The sequence below is a fragment of the Aquarana catesbeiana genome, linkage group LG01, assembly GCF_042186555.1.
Source record: "Aquarana catesbeiana isolate 2022-GZ linkage group LG01, ASM4218655v1, whole genome shotgun sequence".
NCBI classification, from domain to species: Eukaryota; Metazoa; Chordata; class Amphibia; order Anura; family Ranidae; genus Aquarana; species Aquarana catesbeiana.
In genome coordinates, this window is record NC_133324.1 from 833,566,098 (window position 1) to 833,583,649 (window position 17,552).

At 42.0% G+C, this 17,552-nt stretch overlaps 1 protein-coding gene across 4 annotated transcripts in view; it reads right to left on the minus strand.

Annotated features, from left to right (window-relative positions):
- The window catches only part of SLC30A9 (solute carrier family 30 member 9), a 137,327-nt gene that overhangs the window by 53,768 nt on the left and 66,007 nt on the right, over positions 1-17,552 (minus strand). For all 4 annotated transcript variants that reach the window (XM_073608511.1, XM_073608513.1, XM_073608510.1 and 1 more), the window contains exons 8-9: positions 8,082-8,149; positions 5,951-6,053 (exon numbers count right to left, since the gene is read on the minus strand). In XM_073608511.1, coding sequence (XP_073464612.1) covers positions 5,951-6,053; positions 8,082-8,149 — 171 coding nt within the window. The remainder of the gene's footprint in view (positions 1-5,950; positions 6,054-8,081; positions 8,150-17,552) is intronic.

The following is a 17,552-nucleotide window of genomic DNA, read 5'->3' on the forward strand; positions in this document are numbered from 1 at the left end:
TGTTCTCAAATATGGAATGATGAGGCTTGTTTTGCCATGTATGAAATTCCGTGACCTAAACCTATAGTTGCCCTCCAGCCCCCATATACTAATAACCCAAAGATAGTCCCAAACAGAGGGGGACCAAAAGAAAAGCGGGGCTCATGAGAGAGGCAATCTAAATAAGTATGTTGATAGCAATTGAATATATGTTTACTTTATTATAGGTACAAAATTGAAAAACATGGAGATATATACAAAAGCATGACCAATAGGTAACCCTGCCCTGATAAAATTGATCAATACCTAGATTGATCAAAAACAAGAAACACAGACATGGGGAACATATAACATGTAGGGACTTACACAACAAAACAAAAACGTCCGGACGTCTTGGCTATTGATGTCTGCGCAAACCATCACAATGAGAAGTATACAGCAGTGCTGAGTAGGGTTTGCTGAGCAGACATCAATTCCCCCGGGGGAGGGGCGGCTCAGGGTGAGGTATGAAAGGATGTGGGGAGCAAGGAGGGGAAAGGGGGGGGATTAGGAAAGAAAGCGGGAGGGAACCAGAGAGAGTGGTATGCCGTGGAGTGGGATGCAAAAATAGTCCTGTGATGGGACCTCAATTCATGCTGTAGATGGAGGTGTATCAGCCTTACATTAGTAGTTAATGGATCGCGGTTGCCAGGGTCCGGGGTAGTATACAGCAAAATATGCAGTTATCCGGTGTGGTATAAGTGTATATGCAGAACAGTGCTGTTGTAAAGTCAGGCGGAGATTAACATGGGCAGAAATGCACAGACAGGTGGCTGAGTACGTTACCGCTCCCGTTTTTGTTTTGTTGTGTAAGTCCCTACATGTTATACGTTCCCCATGTCTGTGTTTCTTGTTTTTGATCAATCTAGGTATTGATCAATTTTATCAGGGCAGGGTTACCTATTGGTCATGCTTTTGTATATATCTCCATGTTTTTCAATTTTGTACCTATAATAAAGTAAACATATATTCAATTGCTATCAACATACTTATTTAGATTGCCTCTCTCATGAGCCCCGCTTTTCTTTTGGTCCCCCTCTGTTTGGGACTATCTTTGGGTTATCTCCCTGTTCTGCCTCTCCGTGCCACTGGCAGAGTCCGCAGGACCCACGCATCCCATGTGATGTGTTATATTTACATATTATTATGGAAACACATATCTTAGAGTGCTGGCAACTTTCTGCCCTTGAGTTCTGAACATGCTGCTCTATACACTGTACTAGAGATGCACCGAAACATTTCCGCCAAAAATGATGTTATCGGCATTCGGCCGATAAGAGAAAAAGGTGCCGATAATAGCACCGACAATGCACGCGATTTTGCCACAAATTCACTGCATTTTTAGCGTGATTTTGCAACCATTTTATCATGATCTGCTGTGCTTATGGTGTGTTTTTCATAGCGCATGTGACTCAAAAAACGCATCAAAATCATAACATGGGTGCGCGATGCATTCTTGCTGCGTTTTTAATGCATTTGAACTAGGAAGTGCGTTTCTTTTTTAACTGACCAAAAATGCAGCAAGCAGGATTTTTAACACCGCAATGGAAGCCCAAGGGACCAGTGTGCAGACATACATAGAATTTAAGAGAATACACTTTTCTTGAGCTTTTCTTGCACTAAAGGTACCAATAATGGCCGATGATAAATTCATCATCATTTAAATTAATATTAAATTAAAAAGTCGAATACAATACAATTATGTATAAAAAAAAATGTTAAACTGTCATTTTCTGTTTTCGGCCAAGTGCATCCTGCATTTTCTGTACCAAAATTTCCATTCGGTGCACCTCAACACTGACTATGCAGACAAGTGGACTATAAGGTTAGCAATGTTACCACTGACCTAAGTAAGGACTGTTCACAAAACACAGGAAAATAAAAAGGCAGGAGGCTAGAGTTTATACTTGCAAATATGTGCAGTGTTCATTAATATGTTAAAACAAAGGTATTGACATACAAAATTTTTGTTAAAAAAGAATATTCTATTTGCAATTTAAAGGCTTTAGAATGACCTTTCCATTTAATTTAGCCCGCTATAATTCTCCAAAACTGCTTGTTGTAGACCATAGCAATTTGTCGTGCTGTAGGTTGTATGCGATGTGTGCAGAACGTTCCCAGAAAGGTCATTTCACTTAGCAGACAGTTTGATGTGGTAAATATACTGAAAATAGGATTTTTTTCGTCATACTTACCTGTAAAATCCTTTTCATTGAGTACATCATGGGACACAGAGTTAGGCTAATATTCATTACCTAATATTCATTACCTACTGGGTTATACTTCATCTCCAGGTGAATGGATACTGGTAGACCAAAGGTCTTTAGACAGGAAGTGATCCCTTATATAACCCCTCCCATACAGGAAGTAATTCAGTGTTGTAGCAAGCACTGAATCCTCAAAAAGAGGGGAGGGACCTCTGGAGCGATCACGTGGTAAACGGCCTCCACAAGCGGCCATTTACCACGATCCGTGATGCGCCGGGTCTTCAGGACCCAGCGGTCACAGATGTTTGCGGGAGCGCGCCCCAGGGGACACTCACCCAGAATAAGCCGACCGCGCTGTAGCCTTCTTTTGGCCATGGCCCGGTCGGCAAGTAGTTAAGGTGTCAACAGCAAAAAACAGCGCTCGAGGAATATCGGTCTTATTTTCAGCCAGATCACCCTCTCGGTTAGGCCTGTCAGGCCGCCTGACCTGATCCTTTATGGACTGGCAGATCCCAATTGATGCAACAGCTGGCTGAATAGCTGAACTGGCCAAAGAAAAGGAAGCCTTTAAAAATGACTCCAATTTCTTGTCAACAGGGTATTTCAAGCCCTGTGCGTTATCTACCGGACAAGTTAAGTTCTTGTTTAAGGAAGAGACTGCTGCATCTACGGCTTGCATGCTCCACTTCTTGATGAACAGTTCATCCTTGATGATAAAGGACAGTTCATCCTTGATGATAAAGGACAGTTCATCCTTGATGATAAAGGGTGAAGCAGCAGCGTTGACTGTAGGCACAATCCCAGATAGGCGCAGCGGCTCAGATTGCCCCAGAAGCCTCTGGTCTTTCAGAAGATACAACACTAGGGATACGACTAGGTTCATCAGGAACTACTGACGACGTAGGTGTGCCATTCCCTGTAGTGTTAGTTCCGCTCCTCTTTTTTGAAGACGTTTACTAGCCACAAAAAGAGTACCTGGGTGTAGTATTATCACACCTCAGAAGGAAGACCCTTTATTAGGGGCTCACCAAGCCCCTATGCAACAATCCTGCTAAGCACCTTTAGCCTGCCAAGCAAAATCTGGTGACTCATGTGACCCGCGTAAGGAGAAATAAACTGCTGCAAATGCCTGGATCAGAGCCTGCTCTGTGTCCCACAGCTGCCTTCTGGAAGCACTGCATGTTTGGCACACAAAGCTTAAATAAGCTGGCTGTGCACCGGAATGTTTGGCGAACGGGCATGGCCGTATTTTTAGGTTTAGGGTCTACTCCCTTGGACCTGTACAGCACCCTGCAGGAATGCCTTAGCACTGTAGCGTCCAGGATTCCACTTCGCAGGGTCCAGCGCCCGGAGGCCGCATTACAGGCAAAACCTCACAAGATCTTGAGTCTTCTTTGCGAGGCTCGCGTACCATTTATCTAAGCATATAGAGCCTGTGTCAAATGGATCCGACCGGTCAATCCCTCAATTAATTTAAGAACAGTTTATGAGACTAGAGCCCTGGAGCTCAGAGAGCTCAAACAACCGTGCCATCCACCTTGCAGACACTGGTAAAAAACTGAAGTACTTCCTGCATAGGACAGGTTATATAGGGGATTATTTCCTGTCTAAAGACTTTTGGTCTACCAGTGTCCATTCACCTGGAGATGAAGTATAACCCAGTAGGTAATGAATATTAGCCTAACTGTGTCCCATGATGTATGAAAAAAAAAAAGCATTTTGTTTTATCGGTTTGATAACTGCAAAAACAAATACCTGTTGATCTTGATTTTTGTCAAGAGAGCTCATAAGTTTCTGTGCACTCTACTACCACTGCATCAAAACAAAAAATGCAAGCAGTGTTATCAGGGCTGCCTGGTTCGCTCCTGAACTACAGAACCACCCCTCCCCCCATGCTAAGGAGAGAAAGTGTTTTGTAGACTCAAAACATGTACTGTCTTATGAAGACAATGCTGGTCACACTAGGAGAGTAAGACTGTTACTGGCAGGATCGCCACGTGAAAAAAAAAAAAAAAAAAATGCCGAAAGCCTGAAAAAGGAAAAACTGATGTAGCCACCACATCTAAGGATTGGTACATTGCAATATATTAAATACATTTTAAAGTGTATCTCTGGTCAACATGTAAACTCAAATATCCATTTTCACATTGTGTTTTAATTAGTTCTAGCCCACTTCTAATAATATGAATGATCTTAAAGTTTGTAAACTTACTTTGTAAGATCCCACACATTTACTTCCTTAAGGACACGTATTCACAATCCCCTGTGGGCTAGTTCACACCACCAAAACGTCATCCAGATCTGTTCCGGATATATTTCTGCATGCGCGTTTGACACTTTTTGATGCGTTCCAGTGGGTTTTAATGCATTCCAGATGCTTTTTTTTCCCCCATTGTATTAAGGGGTCCAGTGCGTTTTTTGATGCAAATTACCATGTTCCAGTCCAGTTTTGTGAAGGAAAAATGTAGCATGTTGTTTTTTTTTCTGGAACTAGAATACACTGGAACGACAAGCACTGGTGCGAACAATGCCATTGAAAACCATGTAACCTACTTTATAAACATTTTGGATGCAGAAAAAAAAGCACTGAAATGCATGTGGTGTGAACTAGCCCTGTGAGTAGACTCTGCTGTGTCACACATTTCACGGAGCCTGCCTTCTGAACTACAGAGGTGCTGAGAGGAGGAGTTTCAGGAGGAGTCAGCATGGTAAAACACAGTTTGCAGGCAACAAGGTACCATGGGATATGTAGTCCTTAGAAATGAAAAAGTAAACAGCAGGGAAGAAGCTGCAAAGCACGCAGGGATTCCAGGTCAAGTTGTGGAAACAGATGGCCAACAGACAGGCAGAACTCACATAAAAAGAGATCTTTCAGGTAAGCTTATATTGTAATGTCAAAAAAAAAAAAAAAAAAAAATATTGTTTGTATTAGTATTACAATGCTGATTGCATAAATAGAAGGTGTATGCTGTGACTTTAGGATTTCCTTTAAAGGGTTACTAAACCTAGAACTTACATTCACTATATCTGGCCTCCAACAATACACAGTGGGAGACAATTATTTTAGTAAATATAAACTGCAAAATACCTTTTCTCATCAGCAGTATATAGCAGTCTTGTGACATTTTTACACAATGTGGAGGGATTAACCCCTTGAGTTCCACAGTGATTATAACAAGCATGCTTTACTGCATATACACACTCATTTTACTGTTGTGGGTTTAGTTACAGTTTAACCTTAGATGAGAAATACACACCTTTTATCCATTTTACACACAATAATCCTGGCACAAGGCTTAAAACATTTACAATAGTTTGTTAGCAACAAAACTTCTTTCTTAGCTGACCAAAGACAGAACTGTATGAAAGGGTTAAATATTTTACATATAGAACCAAGACAAGGATTATTCCTGAAAGCAATGCTTTGCGATGTAGCTGAACATTAATGAAGCACGGTGCCATCTAGTGGTAGAATTAGAATAGTTATGATATGAAATTTGGACAGACTATGGAATTTTGTCTGTAAATATTTTCCCAATTGGGCAGAAGTGACACAACAATGAATAGGATAAAGCCTAAACATTACAGGAGATATCAGATATTACTCTCGCTACTCTAGGAAAGGAGCAAATGCTAATCTCTGAATGGAAAATACATTAATACGAGGATGAGAAGAAATACAACTTGTATGCGCCAAGACCTAATCAAGAGGCCATTCATCTTACCTGGTTACATGTATCGGCTAAGGAGTGGATGGCTTCGGAAAACATGCTAGCAGAGCCAGTGTATACCCAGGCCAAAAGCTTAAAGAAAAAGTTTAGTCCATTTCTGTATTCAGGGAGAAAAAAGAAATGCATATAGGAATCAGAATTATTCATAGAACTTGGCAGCCAAAAGGACTTAATTTACCATATGCTATGCATAAAATACAATATACCTAGTGATCTAAAAATAACAAACAAACCTGTTTAGTTTATAAATGGTTTTATTCTTTTTTTCTAACTTAATCTTAACCCTCAAACCATCTGTCATTATTACTAATGCCCCCTGCTGGGGAAATAGGGCATTGCATAGGCTGTCACATAAAACATACACAGAGAATTCTTTAGTCCATTGAATAAACACAGGGGAAAATTTACTAAAACAGGAGAGTGCAAAATCTGGTGCAGCTGTGCATGGCAGCCAATCTGCTTCTAACGTCAGCTTGTTCAGTTAAGCTTTGACAATAAAACCTTGAAGCGGATTGGTTTTCTATGCAGAGCTGCACCAGATTTTGCACTCTCCAGTTTTAGTAAATTACCCTACAGTGAGATGAAGGCAAGTTGCTGCTTATGTAGAGCTACTCAGTTAAACAGTGGTCTGAGGGTGTTGATTATTAACCAAGTAAAGACCGCCAACCGCATATATTCTGTGGTAGGGCAGCTCTATTGCGCAAAATCATGTACCTGTATGTCATTTCGTGTAATAGATACTATGGGTGTGTGTGCACCCATTGGACAGAGGGGAGGGGGAACCAATCAGCGGGTCCGGCGGACCCGATGTCCACTGGCCACCCGTGATCATTCCCCCAGAGAGGCAGAACGTGATCTGCCTATGTAAACAAGGCAGATCACCGTTCTGACAGGGGAGGACACAGATCTTCTGTTCCTGCCAAGCAGGAACAGGGATCCCTGTGTTCACCCAGTCATTCAATCCCCCACACGGTTAGCAAGCACCTCCTAGGGACACACTTAACCCTTTGAACGCCCCTGATGTTAAGCCCCTTTCCTGCCAGTGTCATTAGTACAGTAACAGTGCATATTTTTAGCACTGATCACTGTAATAATGTCTTTTTTTTGCAAAAAAAGTGTCAAAAGTGTCAGTTAGGTGTCCGATTTGTTGCAATCCCGCAAAAAAAAAAAAAAAAAAAAAAAAAAAAAATTACTGATTGCCGCCATTACTAGTAAAAAAAAAAAAAAAAAAACAAAAAACAAAAAAACAAAAATGCCATAAAAATATCCCATAGTTTGTAAACGCTATAACTTTTGCGCAAACCAATCAACATACGCTTATTGGGATTTTTTTACCAAAAATATGTAGCAGAATACATATTGGCCTAAATCGATGAAGGCATTTGATTATTTTACACGTCCACTCTTCCTTACCCATGCTTCCTACTGCCTTTTGCAGACTGCCTTCTTACTAACTCTCCCTACGTTGCTCTCTTTCTTTTCTAGCCTTCTGTTCCCCAGAGTTACATATTTCATTTGTCTGAGCCGTAGGGAGATTCCCATATTTAGGATTTCCTCCCTCGACGGCTCAGAGTTTATCACAGTACAAGAAAACGGATACTCTCGTACAACTATTCGATAACCTCAACTAAGGAGTCCCCACATGACCACTGAACAAATGTGTCAACATACAGTATCTACCTACATTGTTTACAGGTTGTCACACAATTTTTTGACTGCTTCTCTTGCTTGAAAAGGATCACCCTAAGGCCATTGTACGGTACCAAGTATTTTCACCCAGGTCTAGCCATTGTATATTACACAATGATATGAACCTCTGTGCTTCTGTATTCCTTGTTCCGAGTCCCATTAGAATAGATCTTCAGTCACTTCCTGTGCCAGTGGAACCACCTGTCACCAGCACATGACGTGAGTGGAGAACAAAAAAATGTGTCTGAAATTTCAAATTAACAGTAGAAGTAGAAAAAAAAAAAAAAAAGCATACGTTTTATAGAAGAATTACACAATTTTCACCCAAGAGTCACACATTTTTCTAATTGAATTCAGGTGAGAAAATGTGTGTATGCTGGATGAAAGTTGTGTGAATCTTGTGTTAAAACACTTATAAACAGCCCCCTTAACTTACATGCATATTGCAACCATAACGACTTTCCCAGGGCCCTTGAGAAAAATGGAGGATGTGCTTAAACGAGGCTGTAAGAAAACACAGATAGGAAGGGTCACAAACTCCTCTCCTCAACTATTGTCACACATTACTTACAGGAGGTAAATCTATGAACTTTGAAGCGGCTATAACAAGGGTGCGTTAAAGAAGAACTACCCCCTTTTCTTAATGTTTTTTGATCTGATTTTTTTTTCAATTGGTACCCTTCAAACAGTATTTAACCCAAAACCCAAAATCTAACATCTTGCAGCTTACCAATCATTAGATGTAGTGGCTGTATTTGCTTTCTTTATCACCCCCCCCCCCCCATTTCACCTGGTGATCTGTATCTGGATGAATGAGCACTGGGGGCACAGCAGCATTGCAGGTCGGGGGGGGGGGGGGGTTAGTATTAAATGTATTATCAGATTTGAATGCAAAAAACTTTAAAGCCAAACTCCAGCTTACACCTTATAATCACAGTTACAGCACACATTTTTTTTTTTTAACTTTTGGGATAAAGGTTTTGCATGAATAAATGAAGATAATTTTAAAGGATAAGTTCACCTTAAGTAACATGTTATGTTACAGCCGTATTCAGGGTGTAACATGTCACGAATGGACGGGCCCCCACACCCCCCCCCCAAACCCCTCTGTGACAGCTAGCGAGGTTCTTCTCCCTCCCCTAGCTGTCACAATTTAAAAAAGAAAATGGCTGAGTTACTAATTGACAGGGCTCTGTGCATGGAAAACTACAAGGTCTAGCAGCCTATGCGCCTGTCGGCTTGTAGTTTTCAATGAACTACAATGTCGCTGTGGAGCACTGTGGTAGTTAATTCACACTTCCTGTCAGATTGCATCTGCTTACCCATACGGGATGTATGGGCAAGCAGATACCCTGGCAGATCTGCTGGAGACCTGCATGGCTGATCGCTGGTGCAATCTTTTAGAGCAGGGGTAGGCAACCTCGGCCCTCCAGCTGTTTTGAAACTACAATTCCCATGAGACATTGCAAGACCCTGACAATCACAGGCATGACCTCTAGAGGCAGAGGCATGGAGGGATTTGTAGTTTCATTACAGCTGGAATGCCAGGGTTGCCTACCCCTGCTTTAAAGAGTCCAAAAATAAATAAATGCACATTTTTTTTACCTGCAAAAAAATGTGCATTATTTTTTATCCAAAAAAGTGAGCTTCTCCTTTAAAATCACCCCTGTCAGTGGTAAATGGTTTCTCTCATCCATGTAACAAACGTTCTGTTGGAGAGCTTGAGCTTCTGAAAAAACAACAGACTTACTTGCTGAATCACCAGAATGCAAATAGAAGGAAGAAGAAAGGAAACTAATGCAGCCATCACATCTAAAAAATGGTAAAGCTGCAATATAATAAAATGTTTGCTTTTGGGTTTAATACTACTTTAATAAACATACTCACACACCAAGCTGCCCAAACGCTGCTGTTAAAAACTCAGTCCGATGCCACCATCTATCCCGTCTGTCTCCTCCTGGTTCCTGCAGCCGACCCCCTAGTAACTCATGCACTGCGACACGTCATCAGGGGGCCAGCCACACGGACCAGGAAAATAAAGCTGGCCATCTGATTGCCCCAAAGACTCCTGGGAGTGTTACAATTATCCAAGGAGGCTGGATAACTGCATCACTCCCAGGAGGCTTCGGGGCAATCAGGTGGCCAGCTTTATTTTACTGACCCGTGTGGCTGGCCCCCTGATGACATATTGCAGTGCAGTGAAGGGCAGCTGGAGGGGGAAGTCTGGAAGTGCAGGAAGAGTTACCAAGATAGCATATTTATGCCACTGTAAGGCCAGACCTACAGCAGCTTAATCGCAGGTCTGTCTCATCCAATCCTGCCCTCCAAAGTCCAGAGCCTGCAGAGATTGAGGGGACCTACAGGAATTGCAGGGACCTATAAGGGGACAGGGCAGAGGAAGTGGGTGAAAGTCCCCTTTAAGTTCTATATTTCCCTCCTGTCATTTAAGGAGGAAAACTGATGTTCTCCAAGGTAGAGGTCACAGTATTTCCTGTAATGCACTGATACTGCAGACTATTAGACCTACAAATGTGCCGTCTAAAGTATTATCTCTTATACAATAAAAGTTTAGGGTAATGACCTGTGATATTATACAATAATGAAGCAATAAATCAGATTTATGCATTCCTTTTTCTTTTCAAATGCTCATTTACAAGTGTGCCAAGACACACTTGTATTAGAGACTGCTAGAGATGACGGACCTTTTACAAAACCATTGTTCCTGTATTTGTGTTCACCGCTGGCCCTTAAAAAATACAAGATATACTATAAAAAAAAAAAAAAAAAAAAAAAAAAAAAAAAAAAAATCAAAGGCGTATAAAATACAAGACAAGAGAAAAAAGAAAGGAAAGAAAAGAAAAAAAGTAAGAAGGTTCAAAGGAAATAAACCTAGCCATAAGTAGTAGAAGCCTGTATAATGAGGATCTTTCCTTCACCGGATATGAACACATAAGTGGAGGAACCCTGGATCTTGAGGACCACTCCCTAAGGCCCTCTTTACATTGGCATTAGCCACCCCCCGAATGTCCAGCAAAGCAGTCTACAATGGATAATATGGACAGCAGACTGTTTACGTTTGAAAAAACATGTAGCATTCGTGGCTCTCCAAAATCACTAAATGGCAAAAATGAAGCTGCATGTCAAGTCTGGTAGGAGTGGAAGCTTGTCAACTCCTCCGTCAAACATTAGAAGAAACCCCCTCTCTATTCGGGGTACCGATTGTCACTCCACATTATTAAAGTTGTTACAATGTTTGTATTACTTCTTCCATGTGGACTTGACGCCCCCTGTCTTGGAACCATCTCTGTTACACATTGGTACATCCGTAACAACTCCTTATTGTACCTTGACACGTCAGTTGTTATGCCTCAATAAAAATATTTGAACAAGGAAGCTTGTCAACTCCTTTCATTAAAAACCATGGTAACATGCCGTTAACGCGCCTGTAGCATTTTCAGCAAGAATGACAAGTGTTTATAAAATATCATAACAATTTCCCCTTAAGAAAAAAAAAAAAAAAAAATCCCTCGGAGGGCATCCAGGATGCGTTTTTTAGCGTGCGTTCAACGTGTCAAAAATAATCGTTCATGCTATAGGCACGCTGGTTCATGTTAGTGTAAGCGTTAGAATTTATTGCAAGTGTGAACTTAGCTTTAATATAAAAAAGACATGTGCAGCCCACAGTCACAGACGGCCACTAGTGCTTTACCATAAGTATTTAATGAAAGAGAAATGGGTCCTGCCATTGCCAATGTTTCCTTCTAAAAATCCCAGCTGCCCGGATAAGGAGCACAGACTTTTTTCCCTAACTTCCCTGATTTGATTTGTTCCAGGTCTGAACTATTAAAGCATTTCAAGACATGATTTCAGTGTAGAGCACCTTTACAAGTGTGCAAATTTAAGTTAATTGTTGCTCATCTATGAAAACCTACTGATTTCAAGTAATATGATTCTCATTATTGTTCTTCCGATATTCAGTCGCAGACAGTACATACCTGTACACAGAACTTGCTTGTAATCCCGGCAGTAATGTCGGTCAATGGGGCTAAAAATAGGTCTGATGGACTGTATGTGGTCCCAGCCCTATCTGAGAACTAGATTGAACATTTAAATGCTCAAGAACACTTATTACAAGGCCTGTATGGCCGCCTCCTCCTACAGGGTCTGATATACACTATAGTCAAAAGTACTGGGACACCTGCCTTTACATGAGTTTTAATGGCATCCCAGCCTTAGTCCATATGGTTCAATGTTGAGTTGGCCCACCCTTTGCAGCTATAAACAGCTTCAACTCTTCTGGGAAGGCTGTCTACAAAGTTTAGGAGTGTGTCTATGGGAATGTTTGACCTTTCTTCCAGAAGAGCATTTGTGAGGTCAGGCACTGATGTGGATGAGAAGGCCTGGCTCTCAATCTCCACTCTAACTCATCCCAAAGGTGTTCTATCGGGTTGAGGACAGGACTCTGTGCAGGCCAGTCAAATTCATACACCCCAAACTCGCTCATCCATGTCTTTATGGACCTTACTTTGTGCACTGGACTAAGACTGGGATGCCATTAAAGATCATGTGCCCCAATACTTTCGACAATGTAGTGTACATAAGAAAATGGTACTGAGATAAATATGGGGACTGCCATTGTAAAACTCCTCCTGAAAATGTTAGCTGCCTGGGTTGCTCGGGTTTTAATTACAGAGTGAAGTCAGAGCACCTGATACACCTACAGTGCCTTGAAAAAGTATTCACACCCCTTGAAATTTCCACATTTTGTTATGTTACAACCAAAAAGGTAAATGTAGACCAACACAAAGTGGCACATAAATTGTGAAGCTGAAGGAAACTGATAAATGGTTTTCAAAATATTTTACAAATAAATATGTGAAAAGCGTGTCATGCATTTGTATTCAGCCCCCTTTACTCTGATACCCCTAACTAAAATCTAATGGAATCAATTGCCTCCAGAAGTCACCTAATTAGAAAATAGAATCCACCTGTGTGTAATTTAAGCTCAGTATAAATATAGCTGTTCTATGAAGCATTCTGAGGTTTGTTAGAAAACTTTTAGTGAACAAACAGCATCATGTAGGTCAAGGAACACACCGGACAGGTCAGGCATAAAGTTATGGGGAAGTTTAAACCAGGGTTAGGTTATAAAAAAAATATCCCAAGCTTTGAACATCACATGGAGCACTGTTCAATCCATCATCCAAAAATGGAAAGGAGTATGGCACAACTGCACACCTACCAAGACATGGCCGTCCACCTAAACTGACAGGACAGGCAAGGAGAGCATTAAAATCAGAGAAGCAGCCAAGAGGCCCATGGTAACTCTGGAGGAACTGCAGAGATCCACAGCTCAGGTGGGAGAATCTGTCCACAGGACAACTATTAGTCGTGCATGCCACAAATCTGGACTTTATGGAAGAATGGCAAGAAGGAAGACGTCCCGTTTGCAGTTTGCGAGAAGCCATGTGGGGGACACAAAAAACATGTGGAAAAAGGTTCTCTGGTCAGATGAGACCAAAATTGAACTTTTTGGCCTAAAAGCAAAACACTATGTGTGGCAGAAAACTAACACTGCACATCACCCTGAACACACCATTCCCACCGTGAAACATGGTGGTGGCAGCATCATGTTGAAGGAAAGCTTTTTCTATAGCAGGGACAGGGCAGCTGGTCAGAGTTGATGGGAAGATGGATGGAGCCAAATACAGGACAATCTTAGAAGAAAACCTGTCAAGTCTGCAAAAGACTTGAGAAAAGGTTCACTTTTCAGCATGACGACCCTAAACATACAGCCAGAGCTACAATGGAATGGTTTAGATCAAAGCATATTCATGTGTTAGAATGGCCCAGTCAAAGTCCAGACCTAAAGCCAATTAAAAATCTGTGGCAAGACTTGAAAATTGCTGTTCAGACATGCTCTCCATCTAATCCGCCAGAGCTTGAGCTATTTTGCAAAGAAGAATGGGCAAAAATGTCACTCTCTAGATGTGCAAAGCTGGTAGAAACACCCCCAAAAATTCTTGCAGCTGCAATTGCAGTGAATAGGTAGTTCTAAAAAAGTATTGACTGGGGGGGGGGGGGGGCTGAATACAAATGCACGCCACACTTTTCACATATTTGTAAAAAAAAAAAATGAAAATCTTATAAAATTTTTCTTCCACTTCACAATTATGTGCCACTTTCTGTTGGTCTGACACAAAATACCAATAAAATACATTTACGTTTTGGTTGTAACATGACAAAATTTGGAAAATTTTAAGGGGTATGAATACTTTTTCAAGGCACTGTACTTGGCTAAGCATGTTCGCCAGAGAACTACCACGAATGAAGTGAAGGGCAGTGAAGTGAACTTCTGTTCATTTCAAACAAATGAATAGATCCTGGCGGAGTTCCAGTTAAATATCCTCCGTGTGTAGCTGAGTATAAAGACTGCTCCGCACAAGTGAGAATCCCCCAATCATATTCAGGAAGGGTGTCGGCTTTAGTAAAAGATTGAAAAATTAGGAAAGCCCCCTTATGTAGCTAAATGGGAGGGCGACCTAGGTAAGACCCTGAACCGGGCAGCATGGAACAACGTCTGGCTTGTCACCTCCAAATGCTACAAGAACATCTTAGGCCAAGAAAATGCGTTCAAGTTGCTTTCACATTGATACACGACTCCCAATAGTTTATCCTGGCTCGTCTCTAACACGCCCCAAAACTTGTTTCAATGGCTGTCATGAACGGGGCACCCTACTTTTTATTTGGTGGACTTGCCCCAAGGCAATCCGTTGGTATACACTATTAGATTGGTCCTCAATATCTCCCTGGCCCGTAGTCCACGGGAAGCCCTATTACATAAACCCATTTCAACTATTTCCAGGATCCAGCAGAAATTGGTGGGCTTTGCTTTCCTGGCTGCTCGTCAGACATTGGCGAAAGTCTGGCACCAACAAGTCTTCCTTTTTGGGGCGGTTAAATTGGTTGTAAACCTCAGACATGAAATATGAACAAAACATATCCCTCTATAGTGTGTACTTATCTCAATTAAGAGCACTATGTGTCGTTTCTGTCTGCTGCTTCATTCCTCTATCAGCATGAATCACTTCTGATAAGTTTTCCTGACACAAGAGAACAAAAAGGTGACAAAGCAGGGACCTCCAGCTGAGTGACTGCCTCAGCTCTGTTCCTGTGTGAAGGGTGGTATGTCTATTCCCTCCAAACAGCTATCAGAGTCCTGCAGAGTATAACTTGAGCTCTCTGCCCTCTTTTTTCTGCACTCTCAGAGAATCTTATAAATTAAGCACCTTGAATAATAGTAGAGAAGAGAAGACTGCAGATAGATAGGTACCAATGTAGGAGGATTTGTTTCAACTCTGTGTATGACCTGAGGCTAGTCTATACCCTTCACTGGGTATATGTAAGGGTTTACAGACAATTTAAGCAATGACTTATGAGGGCCATGGTACACGAGACGCTTACCTCAATACTTAATGACATCAATGCCATATTTTTGAGAGTCTGCGACAACACTGGTCTGAATCTAGACAGTGCTTTACTCTCAGTCTGTCTGGACCCCCAGTGCCCCTCATCTCACACCTTTCGTCTGGACCCTGTGGGTCCTCTTCCCTTACTCTTTGCTTCTCCCCTTTCCTTCTCTTTTTATTTATTTACTTTTTTACCTCGCCCCTAGTCCTCACCAATGGGGAGGATCAGGCCTAGCCTTCCTATCCCATAGCCAAACAGGAAGTGAGGAAATTCTTTGGGGACCCCCAGATCACCAGAACTAGTGTCCCCATTGGAAGATTTATTAATGAATCTATTAATTTTCTGGGGACAAACCAAAATTTGGGACATTCTTTTACTTTCAATGACAAGGATAATGGTGAACTGGACAAATAGAGACGGTGAATTTCCCTAACTCGGATACAGACAGCAATAAAAAACTGACAAGTGCTCTAATCCCTCTTCACTCGATTCAAAACCAAAACACAAAATAGAAAAAAGAAGTTATAGAAAGAAGCCTCTAGTTATACTTTAAGCTGGCATCAAATTGGACACTTTCAGTAACACCACCAGAAACCTTCCCATCCTAGTTCATGAACCCTGATGAGTATGTCTCTCTGTGAAGGGTACGTCTCTATGGACATCAAGCTGCAACAATGCTATGGCTTTAATAGGGAACTCCAGGGAAGGCAAAATTCAGTAATAATCATGCAATGTTATAATCAATATATAGATTTCTGGGCCTGCAACAGGACATTAGACTTGTCTGTGGGTTCTGGACACGGGCACACTGCTAAATAGAATGTGATGTCAGGTGCCGCATTAGCATGTTAAAGGGTCACCACAGCAAAAGATATATTAAAAGGGATAACCACTCCCTCTCTGCTGTCCACGGAGTGTGCCTTACCCTTCCATTATATTGGAGGGGTTCAATTGTATGACTCATTGGTGATCTTTCAGACCCATATTGAGAATGGTTGAAAACGTTGACTGACTTCCCTTATACCAAGGTGGCAATATGCAAACAGTATATCCTCAGCAGAGGTTACAACTATGGCACCTTAGTAGAATATTTATATACAGCCATGGACAAAAGTTTTGAGAATCACACAAATATTACATTTTCACAAAGCATGCTGCTTCATTGTTTTTAGATCTTTTTGTCAGATGTTTACTGTGGTACACTGAAGTATAATTACAAGCATTTCATAAGTGTCAAAGGCTTTTATTGACAATTACATTAAGTTTATGCAAAGAGTCAATATTTGTAGTGTTGACCCTTCTTTTTCAAGGTCTCTGCAATTCACCCTGGCATGCTGTTAATCAACTTCTGGGCCACATCCTGACTGATGGCAGCCCATTCTTGCTAATCAATGCTTGGAGTTTGTCAGAATTTGTGGGGTTTTTTTTTGTTCACCCGCCTCTTGAGGATCGACCATAAGTTCTTAATAGTATTAAAGGGGTTGTAAACCCTTGGGTTTTTTTCACCTTAAGGCATCCTATGCCTTAAAGGTGAAAAAACACCTGGCAGTGACCGCCCCCGCAGCCCCCCATTTTACTTACCTGAGCCCCGAATTTCCGTCGGCGGAGATGCACTCTCCTTCTCTCCACAGGATCCCAGCCCTTGATTTGATAGATTGATAGCAGCGCAGCCATTGGCTCCCGCTGCTGTCAATCAAATCCAGTTATGCGGGCACCGGGGGGCGGGGCCGCATCTGGCATTCAGGTCTAAGGACGCAAATGCTGGACTTGGGAGCACGCCTGCAATGTAACCCCCCCAGGGAGAGCGTTCTCCTAGGGGGTTAGCTGATGTGGGGAGGAGCCGCGAGAGCCGCCGGGGGACCCCAGAAGTCGAGAATCAGGGCCAGTGCAAAACAAACTGCACAGTGGAGGCATTGTTTGTCAACCGTTCTTGGATGGTTGGGAGAATTCACACCTGGGACCTTGTAACACTAACAAGTCACATGACACCAGAGAGGGAAAATGGCTAATTGGGCCCAATTTGGAAATTTTTCACTCAGGGGTGTACTCACTTTTGTTGACAGCGGTTTAAGACATTAACCGGTTCCCGACCAGCCTTTACAGTTATACTGCAGAAAGGTTGGCTCCCCTGGGCGTGACAGAGTGAGAACCGGGATCTGTGTGTGTAAAAACACAAATCCCGTTTCTGTCAGGGGAGAAGAGGCATATTGTGTGTTCCTACTAAGTAGGAACACCAAATCGGTCTCCTCCCTTAGTCAGTCCCATCCCCCCCCAGTTAGAACACACCTAGGGATCACAGTTAACCCCTTCCCTGGCAGTGACATTTATACAGTAATCAGTGCATTTTTATAGCACTGATCGCTGTATAAATGTCACTGATCCCAAAAATGCATCAAAAGTGTCCGATTTGTCTGCCGCAATATTGCAGTCCCGATAT